This window comes from Mixophyes fleayi, chromosome 7, assembly GCF_038048845.1.
Source record: "Mixophyes fleayi isolate aMixFle1 chromosome 7, aMixFle1.hap1, whole genome shotgun sequence".
NCBI lineage: Eukaryota > Metazoa > Chordata > Amphibia > Anura > Limnodynastidae > Mixophyes > Mixophyes fleayi.
The window spans coordinates 145,300,544-145,325,018 of NC_134408.1; the positions used below are offsets into that span (position 1 = coordinate 145,300,544).

Here is a 24,475-nt window from a genome sequence, read left to right on the forward strand (position 1 = left end):
GGTAGGTTAATTGGCTGCTATCAAAAATTAACGCTAGTCTCTCTCTCTCTCTGTCTGTCTGTGTATATTAGGGAATTTAGACTGTAAGCTCCAATGGGACAGGGACTGATGTGAATGATTTCTCTGTACAGAGCTGTGGAATCAGTGGAGCTATATGGAGTGGGATTTCTGTTGTCTGCGCCGTCTCTCCTACTCGCTTATCCTCAAGCGCCCGCCCGCGGATGACTCACTGTCTTCAGCCTTTACCACAGGAATGCGTCAAGATTAAAACGTTACTACATTTTTAATTTATTTTTTTGTTTTTACTTAACTTCTATTCCTCTCTATGTCACAATTTTGCACCCACCCAAAAAGCCTCACGCCCTACCCTTCGGCCTGGTTAGCTCTTTGGATAATCAGACCCTGGCAGAGACATGTAATCAAAGATGTAACTACCATAGTGCAGCTTATATAGGGCTCACAGCAGAGGTGGCAACCTGCCCGGTCAAAGCCCTATGTGTATATGGGGGTTATTTCACCTTTGGGTGGTACATGGGGTCCTTTCCAAAATTTTGCTTAATATCTAGTTACCCCCTACATGCAATCAGTTGAACAAACCCCTTTATTCACAAATTGTACAATTAGCGAGGAAAGCAGGAGCATATTACTATCACACAGTGAATGGTTATGTAGTAAAACTGACAATAATATTGTGTCTGTGATATCTATACACCTCTATAAAGATGTACATTTATAGCTAAATTAGGTACAAAGTATAACGCTGGGGTCATGTGAGGGGGGTTCACTAAATGTCAGATTCCAGGACCCCCGTTTGTCATTGCTTACAGACTGATTAGAGGTGACTGATACACTGAGCTCTGACTGTAGGGTCGCTGAGTCACTGTAGGCGGCGCGTTATACAATGACAGATGCTGAGTCACCGGCGGAGAACACGGCGGGCGCAGGGACCCAGGGACACACTGCCGGCTGGATCAGAACGTTCACCCTGAGACACAGAGACAGCCTGAGAGACAGCCTGACATAGAGAGACAGCCTGAGACACAGAGAGACAGCCTGAGAGACACAGAGACAGCCTGACATAGAGAGACAGCCTGAGACACAGAGAGACAGTCAGAGAGACAGCCTGAGAGACACAGAGACAGCCTGACATAGAGAGACAGCCTGACATAGAGAGACAGCCTAAGACACAGAGACAGGCAGAGAGACAGCCTGAGACACACAGAGACAGCCTGAGAGAGATAGCCTGAGAGAGAGAGACAGCCTGAGACACACAGAGACAGCCTGAGAGACAGGCAGAGAGAGAGAGACAGAGACAGCCTGAGAGAGAGAGAGAGAGAGAGAGACAGCCTGAGACACACAGAGACAGGCAGAGAGACAGCCTGAGACACACAGAGATAGTCTGACATCCAGGGACAGCCTGAAACACAGACAGCCTGACATATAGACAGGCAGACTCTCAGAGACTGACATATTGACAGATAGATGATTGCAAGAGACTTGAGACTAGACTGACACTTTAGTTACACAGTGATAGACTGACAATGACATAAACATAATGAGAGACTGCCTCAGTAATATACACAAAGACACTGAGACATACCTAGACTACAGACAGAGAGAGACCTGCTAACAGCTCACAAGTCACAGAGAGACAGCACAGTGTGAAGAGACAGACAGTCCCCTGAAAGGTGAGTAACAAAAGGGAATATTTTATACAGTTTGTGCCACATTGTCCCATACACATATAAACCACCACCAGTATCACTGCTATATGTTATGTACATAACATGTAATACTTATCTGTATGTATACATTGCATGATATGTAACTTACTGCATGCAGTTATATGTGTTCACATTGCATGGACACACTGTATGTATGTATTTATGTGTGTGTGTGTGTGTGTGTGTGTGTGTGTGTGTGTGTGTAATGTTCCCTGCACAGGATCGCGCTTGTCAGAAGTATTCAATGAGATGATGTTCAGCCAATATGTGATAAATCTTTTGGATACATAAGTTTACACCAGGAAGCAGGAGCATCAGAATACATATTGCTAAGTTCAGTAGGGAATGGACACAACTGTTTACTTTACAGAGCCATGAATGAATGTTACCCAATTATGTGTTTCTTCTATACTAACTGATATTATTATTACGGTAATGTAAAAAAACATAAGAGGTTTGCACCTTCAGGTGACTTTAATTTACTGCTTTGCCCATGCCCTCCTGCAGCTTTCATTAAATACAGTTTAGCACAATTTGTGAAAACTGGTGCAGGACAGAGAAGATGCTGTAACCAATGGAGACCAATCGGATGTCTGCTTTCATTTTCAAAGCCAGTGATGGGCAATGTGAAAGAGGTGGTGGGCCGCATGTGTGGCCCTCTAGTGTTCAAAGGGGCCACACAGAGGAAGGAGGGAGGGTACGGTGCATTCCCGGCCCTCTGGGTAAAGCTGCTCTCTGATACAGTTGTGTCCACAACACAGAACATAAACACTTCTCCCCGATGCTATTAATACATGACTGAAAAGGCCAGAAGGATGCTAGAAATGATCTGAAAGAGGAAAAAACAGTTTACAAATGGCTAATTAGGGGTAGATTTGCTAAAGCTGCTGAAAAGTCAAAGTGTAGGTGTTAGCCATCAGAATCAATCGTATTTCTAGATAAATGAGAGCTACAATCTGATTGGTTACTATGGGCAGAACGTCCACTTTATTGCGAACTGCGCCAGTCCCTCTATGTTTTATACATAAATATGAAATAATTCTGTATAAGATAACAAGTCATAGAAGGAACAACAGGTAACCTAGCCTGCAGGTTGTGGTCCACCTCTGTCTTGACATTAAAGACTAATTATGGGGCACATCCAATTCAGCGTGATGTTTGGCCACGCATATTTCCGTGTGCTACGGTACCAACATTGCAGATTTTCCTGTGCACCACTATGGGGGTTCAAGGCAAAATCTGCGATGTTGCATCGCCAAGGAGTGTCTACGTCTCGGATCCACTCCTCGGCACTGAGTAGAATCGCCCCCAGTATCCAATGTCAGCCCTGTGCCTCCAGCTTTGTTGTACCCACGACAGCTGCCCCTTCTGCCTAACCTTGTCCCGGCTCTGGATAGATGGTTCTGTTCAGCTACATTGCTGCTGTCTGTCCTCACTTCTGTGACTTTTCTAGCGACAAATACAGTCCTGCAATTATTTTTGTAAGTTTCTAGGCAAAACAATCTAAACCTGCTCCGCCCATAAAAGTTGACATAATAATTCCAGTGGTGTGTGTACGAAATTATCCGTCCAGTTTGTCGCTATGTCATCACAAATCAGCTTCTTCCACTGCCTAATTTATGGATCTCCTTAATTGTTGCTGTATAAATCCTAATTCTTCTTATTTATTTTTTTATGGATTAAGTTATGACGTCTCTAGTCTTTTAATTTTATACATTTTATATAGAATATTTTGTGCACCATAAACTCTTTAATATTTGCATTTGGGTCTTTTTGGATAATTTTTCAATGTCAAATTTGATATTTTATGTGTATATATAAATATATATATACAGATTATTTAAAATAATGGGTATTATGTGCTGATACAGTGATAATTTATGTGTATATATACAGATTATTTAAAATAATGGGTAATTATATTTTTCCCCCCTAGGTGCTACACATCCCCTTTTAAAGAATGGTGAAGCTGGGGGATTACTGCGAGCACAATGGCAGCGTGTCCCACGCTTGGATGGACAGCGGACTCTCTCCTTGTTTTTATTTCACCCTGGTGCCCTCGGTGCTGCTCAGCTTTTCTCTCCTCCTGGGAACCTTACAGTCCGCCTTGTATGCCAAACACAGCCGGACGATGGAGCCAAAGTACATCCCTAAGTCCCGCCTCTACCGCCTGCAGCTAGCGCTCTCCGCGGTGCTGATGTCTCAGGCAGTAGGCGGCCTGATCTACCAGGCCGCCAGCAGCGACGTCTTGTATGGCTACATGATAGTGCACGGCTGCCTGGCCGCAGGGGCGTGGGGATTTAGCATCTGGCTCATTCATTTGGAGCGCACGAGGGCCCTGGAGCGAGAGAGGAGTAGGGGCCATGGAGTGGTGCTCCTTCTCTTCTGGTCACTGGCTTTCGCTGCCGAGAACTTGGCCTTTATATCCTGGAAGAGTCCGCATTGGTGGTGGTCGTCGATGGACAGTGTGTCGCAAAAGGTATGTCCCACCATCACGTGTTGTACACGGGAGTGACGTGTGTAAGCATACATACATGGATGGGATAGGGTTGACAAAAAAAAAAAAGTTAGGTTTAAAGTAGACGTTTCGCTTACTCGTGATGGAGGCGGACGTTATGTGTGGCTGAATATTCGTTGCCTCCTTTCAGTTCACTAGGAACAAGTGACGTCCCTGAGGCCTAAGTCAGTAGTGATTTGATTGGCTGAACGTTATGATGTCACTAATTCCCCCAGAATTCATAGGCTGAATATTGGATCAGCCAGATAAGTGTCTGCCTCCGCTGTGTGCAGGCAGCAGGTACACGTTCATTTATGGTTCCTTCTTCATTTTCATGGCAATGGTCAAACATAAGACAACATGGAATAAGCAGGGAAAAGGGGACTGTATTTTCTACTTTATTTATTTTTTCAAATATATCAGTCATACATTGGAACTGGAACTAGTAGTTGTATGTAGGAGAGAGAGGCCCTCGCTAAAGATGTAGAGGATTAATTATGTCTGTAGAAACTTGGGAGGCTTATATTGTAGGATGCTCCCAGATTCATCATCATCATCACCATTTTTTTTTATTTTTTTTTTATAATTTTTTATTTTCAGTGGTCAATCAAGAAAATACAGACAGCAAAACGATAACACTGTGTAGCATGCACAGTGAAATCACAACAGTTATTGTGGTGTATCGCATATATCACCATTTATTTATATAGCGCCACTAATTCCGCAGCGCTGTACAGAGAACTCACTAACATCAGTCTCTAAATTCCCTAACACATACACACAGACGGACAGAGACATATTAGGGTCAATTTGTTAGCAGCCGATTAACCTACCAGTATGTTTTTGGAGTGTGGGAGGAAACCGGAGCACCCGGAGGAAACCCACGCAAACACAGGGAGAACATACAAACTCCACACAGATAAGGCCATGGACGGGAATTGAACTCATGACCCCAGTGCTTTTAGGCAGAAGTGCTAACCACTGGGGTCATGAGTTCAACTCCCGACCATGGTCTTACCTGTGAGGAGTTTGTATGTTCTCCCCGTGTTTGCATGGGTTTCCTCCAGGTGCTCTGGTTTCCTCCCACACTCCAAAAACATACTGGTAGGTTAATTGGCTGCTATCAAAATTGACCCTAGTTTCTCTCTCCTGTCTGTCTGTCTCTGTGTGTATGTTAGGGAATTTAGACTGTAAGCTCCAATGGGGCAGGGACTGATGTGAGTGAGTTCTCTGTACAGCGCTGCGGAATTAGTGGCGTTATATAAATAAATGATGATGATGATGATGATGAAAGTGTTACAAGAAGGCAGAAGATTTGAACTCAATTGGCGAAATCCTACCCACACGCTGCCCCAACACCAGGGAATCGGCTCATTGTTTCAATGTACCTGCTATAATTATCCAGTTGAAAATGATGGGGGTATGTTTGGAAATGCAGTCCCCGCGTGACTGTCCAAGGGTGTTTCAGTGATGTTATCCCAACATATAATGCAACTTGATCTTACTACGTTACCCCCAATATCTCTGTAGGTGCAGTTTAGCCTCTGGACCCTGCGATACATCTGCACATTGTTCCTCTTCATGTTGGGCATGCTAGCCCCAGGCCGGCCGCGGAAACCGTACGTCCTGCTGATTAATGAGGATGAAAGAGATGTGGAGAATACTCAGGTGAGGAAATAGAACGGAACACGGTGATATTAAAGTGGAACTAACGACAGAGCTCGTTTATTAGTCACGTGAATGTGAGAAATGAGCGTTTTATACGGACTCTCTCTGCACGCATACATATTGATGAGTGTACAGTGCTGTATATCATGATAGCAGGAAAACGATGTGTTCATGTATTTCTCTCTATTATAAATCAGCTGCAGCTACGTAACTCTCAGTATTTCTGAATCACTAGAGGTCATTTGTAAAGTGCAAAACTGCAGCTCTTGTGTGATGTCAGGAGTATACTTCTGCTCAGTGGCCCCTGTTTTTTTTGATGGGGGGGGGTAAATAACTGTTTATTTACAAAAATATTATAAACAGGTAAAGAAAATAAGGGATGGATACAGAATAAAAGCAAAAAATAGAACAAAGGAGAGCACATGTGGTCCCCGTAATATATGTAGAACAATAGACAATTCCAACATAGTAAGATACAAAGTAGAAAAAATATTAGAAAACAACAATCGAAACATAGAGGAGGGGTCTTGAAATGTGCAGAATAGACAATGGAAGGAAAACAGTGGAGTCACTGTCTGATATTTAATCCTGTAAAGCTGGCCCCCGGTTTTACAGGAAGACTCATGGATTTGCAGTCCACTGGGGCGAATTTGCAACAGGATCCACCAGCTGGTGTCATCGGGGGTAGTTTTAGTGGAGTATGAATTTGCACCTACTTTTCCACCAAAATGCAAAAATAAAATTACAATTAGCCGCAGAATGATCTCATGGGGGTATTTCAACAGACACATTATTGCGTCTTGAAATGCGCTACAAAGTCATTTGGCCGCACTTGCAAGGTGCATTGTGGGTCCACACTGTTTCTGTTTCGTAATTGCCCCTTATTGAGAGCTATTTCCTAACATTTCTGAAAACCACAGCAACCCAGCAGCAATTGCTTTTATTGTCTAGTACACGTTGTTGAACAGTGAAAGCAGATGTCTGTTTATTCTGGTTTTATGGCAAATGTACACATTCTGAGTCTTGTTAAAAAAAAAAAACCTTGGACTTTGGATGAGAGATGGACTCTTACAGAAATATGGCCGTGTGGGATAACAAACTTTGAATGTTTTTTTTTTGGACTAATCAATTGTTGTGACATCCAATAAAAGGTGACGTGGTACAGGTCTCCCTTTATAAGTTATTCTAAAGTATTATTTTGGGGGGTGGGTTGTTCTACTTTAATATTAAGCATTGATATATCATTGTTTGTCAACATAGCTCAGTCACTCGCTAGTAACGTTCGTTTCTGCCTTGTGTGTCATTGCTCTTCCCTCTCGAACGTTTCAGCCTCTGCTCAGGGGTCATAATGAGTCCACATGGCAGGGCTTCTGGAAGAAGGTGCGTCTACTGGTCCCGTACATGTGGCCGAAGGGGAGCGTATTACTGCAGCTACTGGTTCTCCTCTGTATGGGGCTGATGGGTGTAGAACGTGTCATCAATGTCTTTGTTCCCATATACTATAAGAACATAGGTAAGATGGTGATGTAAGTGACTTACTGCACATCTAACATCTAGACTCATAACACCCCTCATGTTACTGGTGCGTCTCATACTCTTCACGCTGACCGTAAAAGGATCACACTACTTCCACGTTCCCTTTAGATTGTAAGCTCTTGTGATCAGAGCCCTCTTCTCTCCTGTTCTCATTACCTATAACCTTTGCTCACCAGCTACACTGCGCACCTCCTCCTCGGGCTCTCTGCCCATTACTCCACTCCTCCATCGTCTTCGCACCTCTTTCAGTGGCTCTAACCCTGTTAGTTGCGCCCACGCTAATGGGCACAGGTTTCAGCCTGCGCTGAATGCACCCCTTGTACCACATTGCCCATCCAGGCTAACAGTAGCTGTGTTGAGAGTTGTAGAATTATTTGTTTACTGTATTGTACTGTTATACCAGGTACTGTCTTGTTGTATGACCTCTGTACGGCGCTGTGGACCTTGTATGGCGCTCTATAAATAAAGATTAATAATAATAATATGTTATCTGCAACATTGTCATTTACTTAGCGGTGTTTCAGTAGCTTCTATATGACAACACAGCTTTTTGGGGTGAATTTATTGATTGTCATTTATTTATATAGCGCCACCATATTGCTGAGAGCTGTACAGAAAATAATGAATCATTTACTTCATTCCCGGCCCCATTGAAGCTTACAGTCTAAATTATCTAACACACACAGACCAAGAAGCCTAGGGGTGTGTTTAAGGACTTTGGGGAGGAAATTTGAACACCGGGTGAAAGCACGCACAAACACGTCATGACCCCAGCTCTGTGAGGCAGCAATACTAACCACTGTGCTGCTTTACCATGTGATTTATACATTTTCTCCCTGTTACAGTGGACAACCTGACTGAAGGCTCTCCCTGGCACGCCCTGGCGCTCACTGTCTGCATATACGTTCTGCTCAAGCTTTTGCAAGGTGGAGGAGCAGGTAACTTCGGGGGGGAGAGGAACAGATTAAACATTATGTTACTTTTGTTACTTTCTGCGTCAAACATATTATATAATATATATATAATATAATAGTATTAAACTACAGGTCATCACCGCACAATATGCCCATTTTAGCTTATAATCTTTGGTGCTGAATTAAAAAATTACTTCCTTAGGGTACGTTTTCATAACTCTTACAGCTTTTGCAAGACCCTTTAAGCACAAATATACCACTTTACTCCCTTACCGACAATACAGAAGTAATCCCCCCGCTCTGCTAAATCATTCATTCCTGCGTGGTTTGTTTGCTTTCAGTTAAGTGCTGTCATGATGTATGTAAATAATATTATATAAACAGTGATGCAATCACTTCATACTCATCAGGTACACTTTTCTGTTACAAGGATACAGGATATAAGGATCTTTGAAATCACCAGTGTTCTGTATCCTATATAGAAATCCTTATTCTCCAGTATTCTCAGTATAAGTGATATCTCTTCCTACGTTACTTTCACCTTTAGTATATAGACTGTACCATTTTATATGCATTTCTTATGTATTTAGCACTTAAAGAAGCCACTGATGCATAAAATATTACTTTAATGTTATGAAGTACTTTGTACATAGATCTTTGTGACTACTTAAATATATATATATTCATTTAAAAAAAAAGTGTTTCTTGATTGTAACAATGTATTTCCTTTCTCTGTTTTTAAGGAGCGACAGGTTTCGTAAGTAACTTACGAACCTTTCTGTGGATCCGGGTTCAGCAGTTTACAAACCGCAATGTGCAGATCCGCCTCTTCGCCCACCTCCACTCCCTCTCCCTGCGTTGGCATCTCGGGCGTAAGACGGGCGAAGTGTTACGTAGCGTGGACAGAGGAACCAGTAGTATTAACAGCCTATTGAGGTACTAGATCATTGTTGCAATACACCAATCCAGGCCTGGCCAACCTGAGGCTCGCCAGGTGTTGTGGAACTACAAGTCTTCGCATGCCCTGCCAGCTACTGGCTGGCTATCTACTGGTAAAGCATGCTGGGGCTTGTAGTTTCACAACACCTGGAGAGCCAAAGGTTGGCCAGGCCTGCACTCAACATTGTGCTTGGACCATGTGTGAGTGATCTCTGTCTCCCTCTCTGACAGTTACATAGTATTCAGTATTCTTCCTACCATTGCGGATATTATCATTGGGATCATCTATTTCACATCTTCCTTCAACGCGTGGTTTGGACTGATCATCTTCATCTGTATGACCTTATATCTGAGTAAGTACGGGGGAGAGGAAGAGGGAAGGATCGTCAGCTACTATATGCTACTAGAGAGAGAGACGGTCCTGCAGTATAAAGCTATATATTTCTTAAATATACTTTGTTCATATACTATATAAGTACATATGTGTAACATGCAATATGTAGATGGCTTATTACTGCTCGGATTATCTAATGCAGAGGCAGCCACTATGCCACTGCAGCTATTATGGGACTACAAGTCCCAGCAGGTGTTGGGCTATTTAGCATAGAGCAGGGCCATGCCATGCCTTTAGATATAGTAATAATAGTCTGGCCATACAAATAGTTTCCTTAGAGGTGTGGTTTGTTCCTCCCCTTGTACATACAGGTTGTCGCTAGTTCACCAGTAACCTTGTGATTTCTGATTTACAGCCCTCACCATCATCATCACTGAATGGAGAACAAAGTACCGCAGGGATATGAACACCAGAGACAACGAGGCTAAATCTCGAGCTGTAGACTCGTTACTGAACTTTGAAACGGTGACAGAGATGTTATATTGTTCTCGCTGCTGTTATCTGCTGTCTGTCTGTGTGTCCTCCTGTGCAGCTGTTCACTGTCCATTCATTACACAGTTTAGTGTTTTATTTTAGTTGCCTGTTGTGCTGTGGAATTAGTTATTTTTTTAGCTTGAAAAACAGTTTTTCAGCGTGCTGTTGTTTGTGATCCCAAGTGTCAGTGTGCTGATGGTCAGTATGCAGTCATAAACCAATATTCATGACAATGCACCCTAACAATTTACTAGCAGCCAATATCCACAGACATGTGGTATTTTGTGGTTCCTATTGAATTGGTGAATAGGCTGCATCCTCAGTGATGTCACTGGTTCCTAGTGAATAGATAGGCTGCACTCTCAGTGATGTCACTGGTTCCTACTGAATTAATTGGCTGCATTCTCAGTGATGTCACTGGATCCTAGTGAATGGATAGGCTGCATTCTCAGTGATGTCACTAGTTCCTAGTGACTGGATAGGCTGCATTCTCAGTGATGTCACTGGTTCCTAGTGAATAGATAGGCTGCACACTCAGTGATGTCACTGGTTCCTAGTGAATGGATAGGCTGCATTCTCAGTGATGTCACTGGCTCTTAGTGAATGGATAGGCTGCATTCTCAGTGATGTCACTGGTTCCTAGTGAATGGATAGGCTGCATTCTCAGTGATGTCACTGGTGCCTAGTGAATTGCTAATTTTGAATATTGGTTCCACCCACAATATGGCTGAACCGTAACTGTCTCTACGTGGCAGGTACAATGTAACGTTAAGCATTGAGCGGTGTAGAGCCATAATTTGCTGACTTAGTGCGTTGGTATCATACCAATGAGCAGTTACTGTATATAGAAAGCCTACAGTCTACATAGTTCTGTGTAATCCCGCTGTAATTACATAACCTAACGCTGACACCTCCCTGTCTGATCCATATTAGGTGAAATACTATAACGCTGAGTCTTATGAGGTGAACAGATTCAACGATGCAATATTAAAATACCAGGTAAGAATGTATCTCCCACATTACACTGAGATCTAGGCCCTGGTAATGTCATTAAATACCCCGCTGCCCTCTTATCTCCCAGAGATATCTGTTAGTTTGTTGAGAGGATTTAAAATGCATTTATTTTACTAAATGTTTGACTTCTCTTCCAGGTATCGGAGTGGAAGGTTAACGCTACACTGGCCATGCTGAATCAGACCCAGAATCTTATCATCGGGCTGGGACTGTTAGCTGGGTCCCTCCTCTGTGCCTACTTTGTTACTGAAAACAAGTTTAAAGTGAGTAGGGGGTAAACTGGGGCGGTATATCAGTATGGGATTATTCTGTATTACTGTATGACCTGTCCCTGACGTGATCTCCCTGCGCACAGGTTGGCGACTACGTACTGTTTGGAACCTACATCATCCAGCTCTATACGCCTCTTAACTGGTTCGGCACATACTACAGGTAACCGGCAGCACAGAGTATATCAGGAGATGAGTGATGTGTCAGTGAGGACAGGGTTGCATGTGACAGGGCTGCATGTTACATGATGTGAGGAGGAGAATGGAGGCAGCAGGAAGCCACAGACTGAGGGTTATATAGTGGAAGGAGCAAGGTCCCCAGCAGCACAGAGTATATCAGGAGATGAGTGATGTGTTAGTGAGGACAGGGCTGCATGTGACAGGGGCAGTGACATGATGTGAGGAGGGGAATAGAGACAGCAGGAAGCCACAGACTGAGAGTTATATAGTGGAAGGAGCAGGGTCCCCAGCAGCACAGAGTATATCAGGAGATGAGTGATGTGTTAGTGAGGACAAGGCTGCATGTGACAGGGGCAGTGACATGATGTGAGGAGGGGAATGGAGGCAGCAGGAAGCCACAGACTGAGAGTTATATAGTGGAAGGAGCAGGGTCCCCCCAGCAGCACAGAGTATATCAGGAGATGAGTGATGTGTCAGTGAGGACTGGGTTGCATGTGACAGGGGCAGTGGCATGATGTGAGGAGGGGAAGCCATAGATAATAACATGTTTATGTATTTTGTATCTTCTCTCCAGGATGATTCAGAATTCATTCATTGACATGGAGAATATGTTTGAACTGTTCAGTGAAGACCAAGAGGTGAGTGGATTCTATGGTAATATTAAAGTGCTCTAATAGTTCATGTTTATGGACTTCTCCTTCCTCCTTTCATTTGGAATACTGTATTTGACAGCTTTTGAGAAGGGGCATCGGCAATTGTTCAAGCTTTCTGCATACAGACAGATTATAAGATTCCCAGTGATCACATGGTTAGGGAACGGTACCTGAACTAGAGGTTGGTTGCATTAACCGAAAGTCGTTAACAGGTAGCTTCAAGAACAGATGTAGGTTCAAACACGCCCAAAAGATGCAATTAAATTCAACAATTTCTCATGGAAGCAGCGTTCTGTTGTATGAGCGATAACGAGATATGAGATTATTTTTATTTTTTTAAGGCTACAAATGTTTGTCCCATATCTGAGCAGCTTTTCTCTTTTTTCTACCTCTCCAGGTGAAGGATTTGGTGAATGCCTCCGAGCTGAGATTTCGCACTGGAAAGATTGAGTTTGAGAACGTCCACTTCAGCTACACAGACGGGTAGGGTGCCACACCGTTGGCCATCTTACTAGTTTGTATATATGATTCAAGGCAATGAGAGGGTCTAGATCAAACACTTTATTTTTTGGAGTAATAATCGCTTTAGCCATATAAATAAACAGGATTCACTCCAATGTTGTCTCCTTCTTTTCCCCTCATCTCTATATTATTTATTTCAATCTGCGTCACCAAAGGAGGGAGATCCTGCGTGACGTCTCGTTCACCGTGATGCCGGGACAGACTGTCGCACTGGTGAGCTCTTCTCGTATCATACCCTAACGCGTTTCACTCACTGAACCCCACCGCGGCACAGTACAACTTGTATATGAATTGCCAGCGCTTATATCTTTCATTTTTTTTAAACCTTTACTTTATTCTAAACATTATATAACACAACCTGTCAGCGCAGGTTATGTAATTAGTGAGTCCAGGCTGCCGGTCGCTAGGGGTCTGTTATCCCCTAATCAGAAATTAAAAAATGTAGACAAAGTTTGCGACAATGCACAAGAACCGCTAGATGTGGTTATGTTCATGAATTAAATTAAATTACTTTTTAGCAGTATATGCTTTATTAATATAGCAATTGGCCATATTGCTTATAATGGTATTATATTCAAGTTATACAAGAGCTCTTGTTATATGTATATTATACGTGATTTGTGAATAAATTTAGTGATCTTATCTTTTATCCACAGATCTTTTGAGTGTTACATTTTTATAAGTTCTTTAGAACTACTTTCATCACTATCTAGTGCTGTTGGCTAACCTGTGACATTCCAGGTGTTGTGAAACTACAAGTCCCAGCATACCCTTCCAGCAATAAGCTGCTATATATTGGCAAAGCATGTTGTAGTTTCACAACACCTGGAGTGTCTCAGGTTAGCCAACACTGATCTAGTTGTGCTTGTGCGCTGTCGGCAAACTTTTTCTACATTTTACTTTATTCTGACTTATTATTGGGAGCCGTGGAATGGTTCCTCTCCCGCCTGTATAACCCAACCCGTCCCTTCTTATCACACAGGCCAGGTGATGCAGACACTGTGCTCACATAGATCCAAGCAGCCCCTTAGTACTCCTACGTTATTGCTTTGCATGAAGGCTGATCTCTGTATTTAAGACCGTTTGTTTCCTTTTGCAGGTGGGGCCATCGGGCTCCGGGAAAAGCACCATCATACGACTTCTCTTCCGCTTCTATGATGTCAGAGGTGGCAGCATCAGGATCGACGGGCAGGACATCTCCACCGTGAGTGTACACCCTGTACAGGGCCGGCGACTAACGCACAGCTCATAACACACGTCAGGGGGACGCAGGGGCGGACCTAGACTTTATGTTTGGGGGGGGGGGCATTTTGCATAATCACGCCCCTCCTTTACTCTGATTGGCTGGCCCGCATTTAGCCCCGCCTTCCGCTCACGATTGGCCCTGTCTCCTCCTATTTTGATATATATTTCTGTATCTTACCTAAGACCACTGAAGGAATCCGAAAAACAATATAAAGCCGTATACTCTGTTGAGGTTATTCTGAAGGTGGGAAACCCCTTTATGGCACTTCATATTGTATAATGGGTAGTAATTTGAATCTCTCCCTGGCTGTAGGTTTTACAGGCTTCCCTACGGGCTCACATTGGGGTTGTACCCCAGGACACAGTGCTGTTTAATGATACCATCCGCAACAATATCCGCTACGGACGCGTTGGCGCCACCGACGACCAGGTAGAGGAGGCCGCAGCCGCAGCTGATATCCACGAGCGGATCCTTTCTTTCCCCGATGGTGAGTGACTATCCCCAGACCGATCACAGATTCCCTCGCTAGGATGGGATACGCTTGTTGCCAGAATCCATGCCAACAATAGGCTGAAGTATTGTAGCACGTGCTAAATCAATACAACGCCACTGGGTGAAGCCTTTGTGTCTGTGGCATCTGGTCAGATGCCTCTAGAGTCGACATTGATTTTGTCGCAACACCGTTGCACAGCTTGAACCCCCTGCTGGGGTCTTGGGGTAAGGTTTAGGCTCTGTGTAAAGCTGGGTACACACTACACAGGTTTTCGTCCAATAATCGACTCAAACAGCCGACATACGACCGCTCGTTCAAAAGTAGGGTCAGTGTGTGCAGTGACACGATGGTCGAAAGTCTGCCCAAATGGACGATTGTCGCCTCATTTGGTTGGTCGTACCATTTAATATTTTCATTCCAATCTCGTTTCTGCTGAGTAGTGTGTATAAACTTCCGACCAATCCACGACAATCCCCCGATACTTCCTCGACCTGGGGGGCGTGTGTATGTTAATTTTTTATGTCAATCCCAGTCCCACGTAGTGCGGTATCCGCACATCACAGGCTTGTGTTTTGTATAGATGTGTATTGCACCTGTCTGGCTGCAGACCATTACACGTGTATAAAGCACATGGGTTATTACCCTTTGCATCTATGTTGGGAATCATTTCTCATTTAACCTTTATAAAGTTTAAAAAGTGCAGTTGCTTGTTCCTGTACTTCTGTAGCCATTGTAGGTTTACAAATAGGAATGAATGAAGAGACAGTGTTGCCTTCTGTTTTTATGCTGTTTTGGGAGTTAAGTATAGTGAAAGCTCTGCCCCTTTATGCTAATGTCTTTGGTATCTCGTTACATTTCCCGCAAATGTCGCTGCAGTGAGTACGAAATTGAAATCATTGTTCACGACAACATGGCTGTAAAAAGTCACTAAAGGGACGTCCGCTGTTCTCTTTATCGTCCTAAACAAGGCTAGTGTGTATGCAGTCCATGGACCGAGCGATCGGACCATCGGTCGCATGTAAAATCGCTCGGCATAAAAAGTTGGTCCAAATTTCTGTAGTGTGTACCCAGCATAAATCCTGTTTTTTATGACGGCAGGCTATAACTCACAAGTGGGGGAACGTGGTCTGAAGCTCAGTGGAGGAGAGAAGCAACGAGTCGCCATCGCTCGAACCATTCTGAAAGCTCCACAGATTGTCCTGCTGGATGAGGTGAGTTTACACCGCCAGTTGTCACACTTAAAAGGGCTTCTCCGTCTTGCTTTGGGTGGAGGTCTTAATGCGAACCATCTCTTAGCCTCACTAGTACATCCGAGGGATGTAGGGTCAGGACCTTTGCTGTAATGTTGTAGAGGACTTGAGGAACCCTACGTATAAGGCTAACCAGATCCAGATTTACTGGCGGGGCTAATTGTTATCCGATCTCTCCATCGTGAGGATCTTGCAAGTTCCCAAACTCCAGTCTGCACCATCCCAGTAAGAGTTCCCTCCACGACCCAGCTTCTTGGTCTATCATCTACGGTCTCTCATTGACTGTCCTTGTTGGGGTTTTTCCCCCCAGGCCACTTCTGCATTGGACACCGAAACCGAGCGGAACATCCAAGCTTCTCTGGCCAAGGTCTGCATCAATCGGACCACAGTGGTGGTGGCTCACAGGTAAGGCTACATCTTGTTCTTGAATAGAATTATAAAATAATCGCAGTGCTCCCTCTTTATAGCACCATCTTAATACACAGGCCAAAACTGGTGTTCTAGCAAGGGTGTCATTATAAGGAGGGGAAGTTCTAATGACCTAATACACAAGGGATTTTACTATATGTAGGAACATTCTATGATACCTGTATAACCAGCGAGTTCTAATGTTAGGAAACGTTCTATACCATAAGGAGCAATGTGTTCCCTATTATAACTTATTACGGATGTTACAGGTCACCTTGGATGTGTATAAAAGTACTTGGCTTATTGCTTTGTGCTTTTACATAGTCACAGAACTGCTTGGTGACTCCTATAATCCCTATAACTTTACAGTAGGGGAGTGTATTATCCTATATATTTAACACATTTGGATGCACTTTGTGGCAAGGTAATATGTGATGGTAAGAGAGGCTGGCATCTAACGAGGGGTGTTATAAACAGAGAGAGCACTGTAGTTCTTGAACTATGGGTCACAGAGCCGTAACTTATAATTCTAGCGCCTGGGGCGAGAAAGACAAATGCCGCCCCCCCTAGACCTCAATTTTAACCAGATTAACCTAAAATATTCCTAAATTGCGCCCTGGGCGGTCGCCTCTATCGCACAGCCCTAGTTACGGCCCTGATGGGTCAGGGTAGCAGCTTCTCCATAGAAGAACTAACCCTTACCCAGTGTCTTGTCCTCAAATTATCCGCGTTCTCTTATTTCCAGGCTTTCCACGGTGATCAACGCAGACCAGATCCTGGTACTGAAAGAAGGGCAGATCCTAGAGAGAGGAAGGTAAACGCAACACCGAGCGCGATAGAACAGGACGCGTCCGCGTCTCATCGCTGTGTCATTGCTCTTTCACCGCCTGTCTCCTTTTGCTTTCAGACACGACGAGCTTCTTGATAAAGGAGGCATCTACGCAGGAATGTGGCAAAAGCAGCAAAGCGGCAACGAGTCCTCGTCTGACTCCGATTCCGAAAGAAAGGACAGGACTTCAGAGAAGCTGCAGCAACCAAAGCCAGCACTGAGGAAACCTCATTAGACTAGAAGGGGGGGTGTGATGCCAGTTTCATCAGCTCCCAGCTGACCGTGGGCTCGGACAATGCTGGCGGCTGCCACAGAATAGTTTTTCCTCCTCAGCATTCTGTATGACAAGTGGGAGGATTAATTCCTGCACTGATCAGACCACTTATTATCACCGGATGCAGGAACAGAGCCTCCGGCTGCAAAGCTTCTGTTTTCACAGACGAGCCGTCACGCTCCGCGATACCACTACACTACTGAATGTTTGATAGTTGACATCTACCAGTTTTTGCTAACAGAAATGAGTTTAGCAGTGTGAACCTGTATGTTTACAACATTGCCCTTCAGGAACTGCAATCCCAAGGACCCTGCTGCTATAGGACCCAGTTCCTGTCTGGAATACCTCTTACACGCCTGGGACACGCGTGTGCGTATGCGTGAAACTCAACCGTGACCTCGAAGCTACTTCATTATAGCTCTTGCCCCCCTTGTAATTCATGTTTTGTAAATTTAAACGGGTGTGTTGAATAATCTGCAGGGAGAAGGATAAATTAATATTTATTCTACAGTGTCTTCTATGAGTGGAATAATTCAATGATTTTTCATGAAGATGCTGACAATAACACGTTTTAAAAGCATTACCAAGAATAAAAATGGTCCGTAGCACAGAAACAAAAACTGTATATTGACGAGTGTTGTTCTTTAAGCAGACATGTTTCTTTTAATGAATTATACCTGGGACCGAAAAATTCTAGATCGTCTGATTGATGGTGCAGCGTAAAGGGCAGGTTTCAGAATTGCGCAGCACATAGTGGCGGAACTATCTTGGGTGGGGACTCTGCACAGCGCAAAAAAACGAGGGACCAGTTTGCAGTGTGTGCCCCCCTTGATACACAGAGGGTAGATTACATTACAACGTGGATAACCCATTTATGAATGCACTACCTAAGTCATGACATCACAACTACCCATTTATAGCGATATTACTTACAGGACTACTATACATATCTTATGGTCACGTGTGTTTTGTAATTATATGGATCTGGCCATATCTGTATTATTTACAGAACATATCTATTTGAATATCTGAAAAATTAACAAACTGGTTGGACATATTCTATGCTGTTCTCAAACATTGGGGGACTTCAGCCAATTAAGCGATAACTCAGAGTAAAGCGTGCATTCTATAACATGCACTCAGTCAATCAGAGAGAGGGGTGAGGATATAGTATAGCGTATCTCTTGGACTGGCTTACAGTCTATCCACAACAGGCAACAACTGTCCTTGAATAGGGTAACACAATCTAGGAAACCAGTTCCTGCTCCCACCAGTCCCCATGCAGCTCAAACCTGAATTAGAGTTGCGAAGGGGGGAGTGGTGTATCGTAACTCTAAAATGCAGTGTAAAAATAGAGCTGACAGCATACAAGAGCAAGCAGGATTTGCCCACTGTTTATAGTTGCATCCTTTGCAATGCAATATGGTTTGCAAGGGTGTAATTTCTGCACCCATGCCAAATTTGCACTCTAAATCCGCCCATTAGGTGCACCATATAAACTGAGCGCTATATTCTCTACTACAAATGTTGAATATAACAATTAAAATAACAAAAGCCCCAAAGTGCTCTCTCTTTCCCCAATTACAGATTAGCTGAGGAGGAAATCCTAATTTGTCTACACTTTGATTGGATTTTATTTAACATTTGGAAGTAGTTTGAATGTGCCCAATTCTCCTAGATGGAGAATCGGGCACATTTGTGCAGAGAGGCCATGCCCTGTACCTAAATGACCTTTATAGTCAAAAAAAACAAAACCTACTAATCTCAGTGTAAGGATCTGAGGCCAAGGTCAAGCTTACATGCAGTTACAAAAAAATAGAATCAAATTATGTTACCTATTGCTTCCCCCAAGGTCCTGTTACACATAATCCTAAAGTGCATTTCAAATCTGTTTGCAGGAGTAGTCAATGCTGACTCTCAAGGGATGTGGCACAAATTGTAAACCCATGAATATTAAAACAGTCATAATTATGTACTGCAGAAAAGTGATTAATTAGTTATTCTATATCATGACGATCATCAGTATATGTTCTGATAAACCTCCTATGTTCATCTATTTTCTCCACTGACCTCTTAGTTTTTTACGGTCCGTGAGCACAAAATTACTAAGATTACATAATCTGTACTAACATAATTCAATTTTACTGTGATATACATTATCTTGATGTTCCAAAGAATAATTAAGTAGAAAACAAATTACAAAGATTAAAACTATCACTTTACATTTTATTTGATCTGACGACCAGTTGGATTTTGTTTGTGGTTTAATGGACCCACATTATGTAGTATGTGACTGTAAGGGTCATGGGGCCAGTTTGCGTGGCCCATGCTGTAGTATTAGAGGTATTATAATAGGTTCTATATCGCAGGCATTGTTCTGCTAAATACATTGTATATAGATATATTCAGCCAAAATACAATCAGGCAAAAATGGCAAACTGACTCTTAGCAGGAGATTCAGTTGCTGGCGATGTCCTGCACAGACATCACTTCAATGTCCGGCTGCGCACATTGTCAGCCATTGCGGTAGGAATCTCTGCTCATTTTTCTGCCACCTCTGTGGGGTGCGAAAAAATTTAGCGGAGATTCCTGCCATGACAACGGCACAATGTGTCTCCGTGGACGTTCCGGAAACACATCACGCTGAATTGTATCTCCCCCTTAGTTGTCCGTTAGAGTTGTTCATAACTCAGTACAATGTCTGAATGGAAGGGTAACATAAAAAAATGGAACATGAATAATCCTATGAGTGGTTGCTACTTGCACCATGCCACATTCAACACATTGCAGCTTACTGAAATATATTTGGTGAATAAAATCTAATTTGAGTGAAGTTGAACTGTAGATCTATTAATGTACATGAACTGTTGAGTGTCCTAGCTATATAATTTATAATAATCCCACAGTATTTTATAATACGCAAGCGTTGTTAATATCTGTATAAACGGTGAGTTCATATGTCATTGATTCAGTGTTCGTTAGGAAAATCTGTGTATTATATAGTCTTGGTCATTTTGGATTTCAGAGACCTGTATAAAAAAAACACTACACAGAACTCTTTGGTGATACTACCCTGGTCGAAGTCTATGTGGAAGCCTTTTGGGGTGAACTTTTCCAGATTGATCCGTTTTCCTTTTCTTGAGATGTAGGAAATTTTGTCCCGTCCTTTCCAGGATTGTTGAGCTTTCTTTATACCTGTCAAGGATCACACCATAGGGAACATGGTGTTGATGTTTCCTGGAGCGCTACGTCTTGAACTAAGGCGTCATTGGTCGTCTGTGGTATGTGCTAATAGTAATGGGCTGTAGAACAATGTCTTAGTAATAACAGTAAGACCTCCCTAGGTCGAAGTCTATGAGGAGGCTTTTTGGGGTGAGGGTTCCTAGTTCCCAAGGTCGAAGTCTATGAGGTTTTTGGTAGTAGAAGTGAATTTGGTAACTTGATCTGTGCTTTTCTTCATTGCTAGGCAATGCATCTAATACTTGTATCTGACTCTTCACTAATTCTACGAACTCTTTGCTGCGACGCAAGGAAATATGGAAGAGACTTTTAACTAGAGTGCAAATTCTCCCTAGCATTCCAAAACACGGATCACATTGCTTCTGCTTTCCTCATGCACCCAAAACATATAAGGGTTAATAAGTTGCATACCTCCTAACTGCCCCAATTTTGGCAGGACAGTCCCAATTTGAAGTATGGGGCTTACACAAAAGTGGACAGAGCTTCTTGGCGGATTGGACAGGGTGGTGTGTGATTATCGGGTGCAAGGCTTATTTTGTCTTGATTTTGCAAGTCTAAATGTTCATAGGTACGGAGTTGTTGTATAACTATTTATCACATGAGATGGACATGACAAAATTCCAAAAGTGGATTGGATGCCTTTCTTGCAAGAATATGTATCTGTGGGTAATAGGGATATTAACAGGATGATCTATGGATCCATTAAGATGGAGAAAACAGGAGCAGAACATTTTCACACACTGAGATCACTCGGGTGGCAGCATAACTGCCAAGATTTTAAAATAGTTTGTAGAAACATTTTGCTGCTGAGAACCCGCATCTTAAGCACATCACCAGCAACACTGTCCTGGTGTAACTTGGAGAACTACAATGCCAATCATGCCATGTTTACTATCATAATTTTTTTGCAATTGATAGTAAGAACATATGGTAACAATACTTGCATCCAATATGCTAAAATTGACCTGTGCAATAAGTAGGCGGTGAAAAATTGGGACATTGCCAAAAGCTGTCCCTTAAAACTGGTTTATGAGATAATGCAATTAAAACCGACTAGAATCTCAATGATCTATATAAAAAACTGATGATGACGATCTCTGTCCAAATCTGTTTTACCCAATTACTTCAAATCAACATGTGTCAGACAGGACAGTAACAAAGTTAAGAAGATGGGTGAGCAGCAGTTTAATGTAGATAAATATCAGCCTGTAACAACAGCAGTGGATGTTATCATTTCAGTGCATAGGACATAGGACATAAATTCCCGAATAAATTAAGCAACAGATGACCAGAGTGACAGTCACAGCAGATAACGCTGTGTACTTCCTCCACTTGTGGGTGTACCAACATGGCCGACAGTCCCACCTACTCTTGATTGACAGCTTGCTGTAGCCTATGGATAGGCTGATCTGTTAGCGTGCTCGTGGTCTCTATGGTAACAGGGCGGAAGTGACGATATATCCGGTTTTCATTGGGTACAGGGTTGTAACTAGATCCTCTTCAGCTAAAGTACCTGGTACAGATCTAGCAGCCCGCCTGCGCCTGTGTCATGTGACCGCTGCAGCCACGTGACCTGGTGATGTCATAGTGACGTCTGAGGTATCTGAGCTGAAGGGATTCAGCCACCACCCGATCCGGGGCTGAGTGTTCGGTTCCCGCGGAAACCACTGTGGTCCCCGGGCTCTCACATCAGCCAGGCCGCCATGGAGCGTAGGATGTCCGGGCTCTTACGTGGGTTTCACCCGCAGGATGAGAACGGTCACAACAGCTTCCAACCACCCGGGCGGGACTTCAAGGACTTCCCTGTGAGTGGTAAACCCTGAGCACAGCCCCTGGCAGCATGTACAGGCTGTATAGTACTGATATATCTGTATTATAGTATTATTATACCAGTATTATAGTACTGATATGTCTGTATTATAGTATTATACCAGTATTATAGTACTGATCTATCTGTATTATAGTATTATTATACCAGTATTATAGTACTGATATATCTGTATTATAGTATTATTATACCAGTATTATAGTACTGATATATCTGTATTATAGTATTATACCAGTATTATAGTACTGATCTATTATTATTATAGTACTGATCTATTATTATTATAGTACTGATGTACCAGTATTATAGTATTATTATACCAGTATTATAGTACTGATGTATCTGTATTATAGTATTATTATACCAGTATTATAGTACTGATCTGCTATTATTATTATAGTACTGATATATCTATTATTATTATAGTACTGATGTATCTGTATTATAGTATTATTATACCAGTATTATAGTACTGATCTGCTATTATTAAAGTACTGATCTACTATTATTATTATAGTACTGATCTACTATTATTATTATAGTACTGATCTACTATTATTATTATAGTACTGATCTACTATTATTATAGTACTGATGTATCAGTATTATAGTATTATTATACCAGTATTATAGTACTGATGTATCTGTATTATAGTATTATTATACCAGTATTATAGTACTGATCTGCTATTATTATTATAGTACTGATATATCTATTATTATTATAGTACTGATGTATCTGTATTATAGTATTATTATACCAGTATTATAGTACTGATCTGCTATTATTATAGTACTGATGTATCTGTATTATAGTATTATTATACCAGTATTCTAGTACTGATCTGCTATTATTATAGTACTGATGTATCTGTATTATAGTACTGATGTATCTGTATTATAGTACTGATGTATCTGTATTATAGTACTGATCTACTATTATTATTATAGTACTGATCTACTATTATTATTATAGTACTGATCTATTATTATTATAGTACTGATCTACTATTATTATTATAGTACTGATCTACTATTATTATTATAGTACTGATCTATTATTATTATAGTACTGATCTACCGGTGTCATCGGGCTGACCGACGCGCCGGTGTCATCGGGCTGACCGACGCGCCGGTGTCATCGGGCTGACATGCAGCACGGTGGCTTAGTAGTTGGCACTTCTGCCTCACAGCACTGGGGTCATGAGTTCGATTCCCGACCATGGCCTTATCTGTGTGGAGTTTGTATGTTCTCCCTTTGTTTGCGTGGGTTTCCTCTGGGTGCTCCGGTTTCCTCCCACTCTCCAAAAACATACTAGTAGCACCAGTTCTATCTTTTATATATGAATTTGTTTTTCATGTCCTGCGTCTGTTTATTGCACTTTCTTCCTATGGGAAACTTACTTTGATGCACTAAAGGAAAATGTGTTTTATGTAAGCTGTATATTTTTCAAATGTAGAAAATCGCTCTTTCAGATTGTGACCCCCCCTGTGTTTTCAAAGTTGCTCTACCACTTGCTGTAAATTTGTAGTAATGTGCTCCTAGTTGTAGCCCTGGGGGCTGCGTCCCCTGGGCTTTGTCAGCCGTGTAATACTGAATCGCAAATCAGTCCGTTTGTCACTTTAAAATGCTCCCTCCCATTCACTTGATTTAATTTTTGACTGTGAGAAAAATGGAAGCACCCTGGGGCACAAGCTAGGGTGAGAAGCACATTTGTATAATTTACAGTATGTGGTTGTGCAACTTTTAAGAGGATTCAGGTGAATAATACAGTTAATTTTCAAATTACACAGGAGAGCAGCCCCTTATGTCCGTCCAGTGTACACTAGCAGTAACTTATAAACACACTTTATTTTTATTTTTATTTTTTTATCAAATATATTTTTATTTCCCCATTGAAAAAATTTAAGGGCAAATAAGTCAAACATAGAAACTTTTAGATAAGAATTTTCTTACCTTTAAGTTTCTATGTACATGGCCATGTTTTGTACTAGAACACTTCAGCTATTGGTTGTTAAATGTAATCGGTGTCATAAATGTTGATGATGATGTTCTGACCGATTTTTATTACGCTTTATTTTCTTTCTCGGCAATGCTGCACTTAGCGTGCGTTGTTTTGAGT

The 24,475-nt window shown here is 42.3% G+C and overlaps 2 protein-coding genes across 2 annotated transcripts in view; both read left to right on the forward strand.

Moving 5' to 3' along the window:
• The first annotated feature begins 926 nt into the window (after nt 1–926).
• Nucleotides 927–17,909, forward strand: ABCB6 (ATP binding cassette subfamily B member 6 (LAN blood group)). Its single transcript, XM_075181020.1, has 20 exons — nt 927–1,688; nt 3,661–4,203; nt 5,752–5,889; nt 7,219–7,402; nt 8,271–8,363; nt 9,083–9,275; nt 9,510–9,631; nt 10,028–10,137; nt 11,080–11,145; nt 11,298–11,423; nt 11,516–11,592; nt 12,184–12,247; nt 12,660–12,745; nt 12,940–12,997; nt 13,884–13,988; nt 14,343–14,517; nt 15,622–15,734; nt 16,084–16,178; nt 16,927–16,995; nt 17,089–17,909. The coding sequence occupies exons 2-20, from the start codon at nt 3,685–3,687 to the stop codon at nt 17,243–17,245; spliced, it is 2,550 nt and encodes an 849-aa protein (XP_075037121.1). The 5' UTR covers nt 927–1,688; nt 3,661–3,684; the 3' UTR covers nt 17,246–17,909.
• A 4,165-nt stretch (nt 17,910–22,074) lies between these two features.
• Nucleotides 22,075–24,475, forward strand: part of CNPPD1 (cyclin Pas1/PHO80 domain containing 1) — a 13,470-nt gene continuing 11,069 nt past the window's right edge. Inside the window, exon 1 of the mRNA XM_075181024.1 lies at nt 22,075–22,329. Within this exon, the coding sequence (XP_075037125.1) occupies nt 22,228–22,329 (102 nt within the window). The 5' untranslated portion in view covers nt 22,075–22,227. The remainder of the gene's footprint in view (nt 22,330–24,475) is intronic.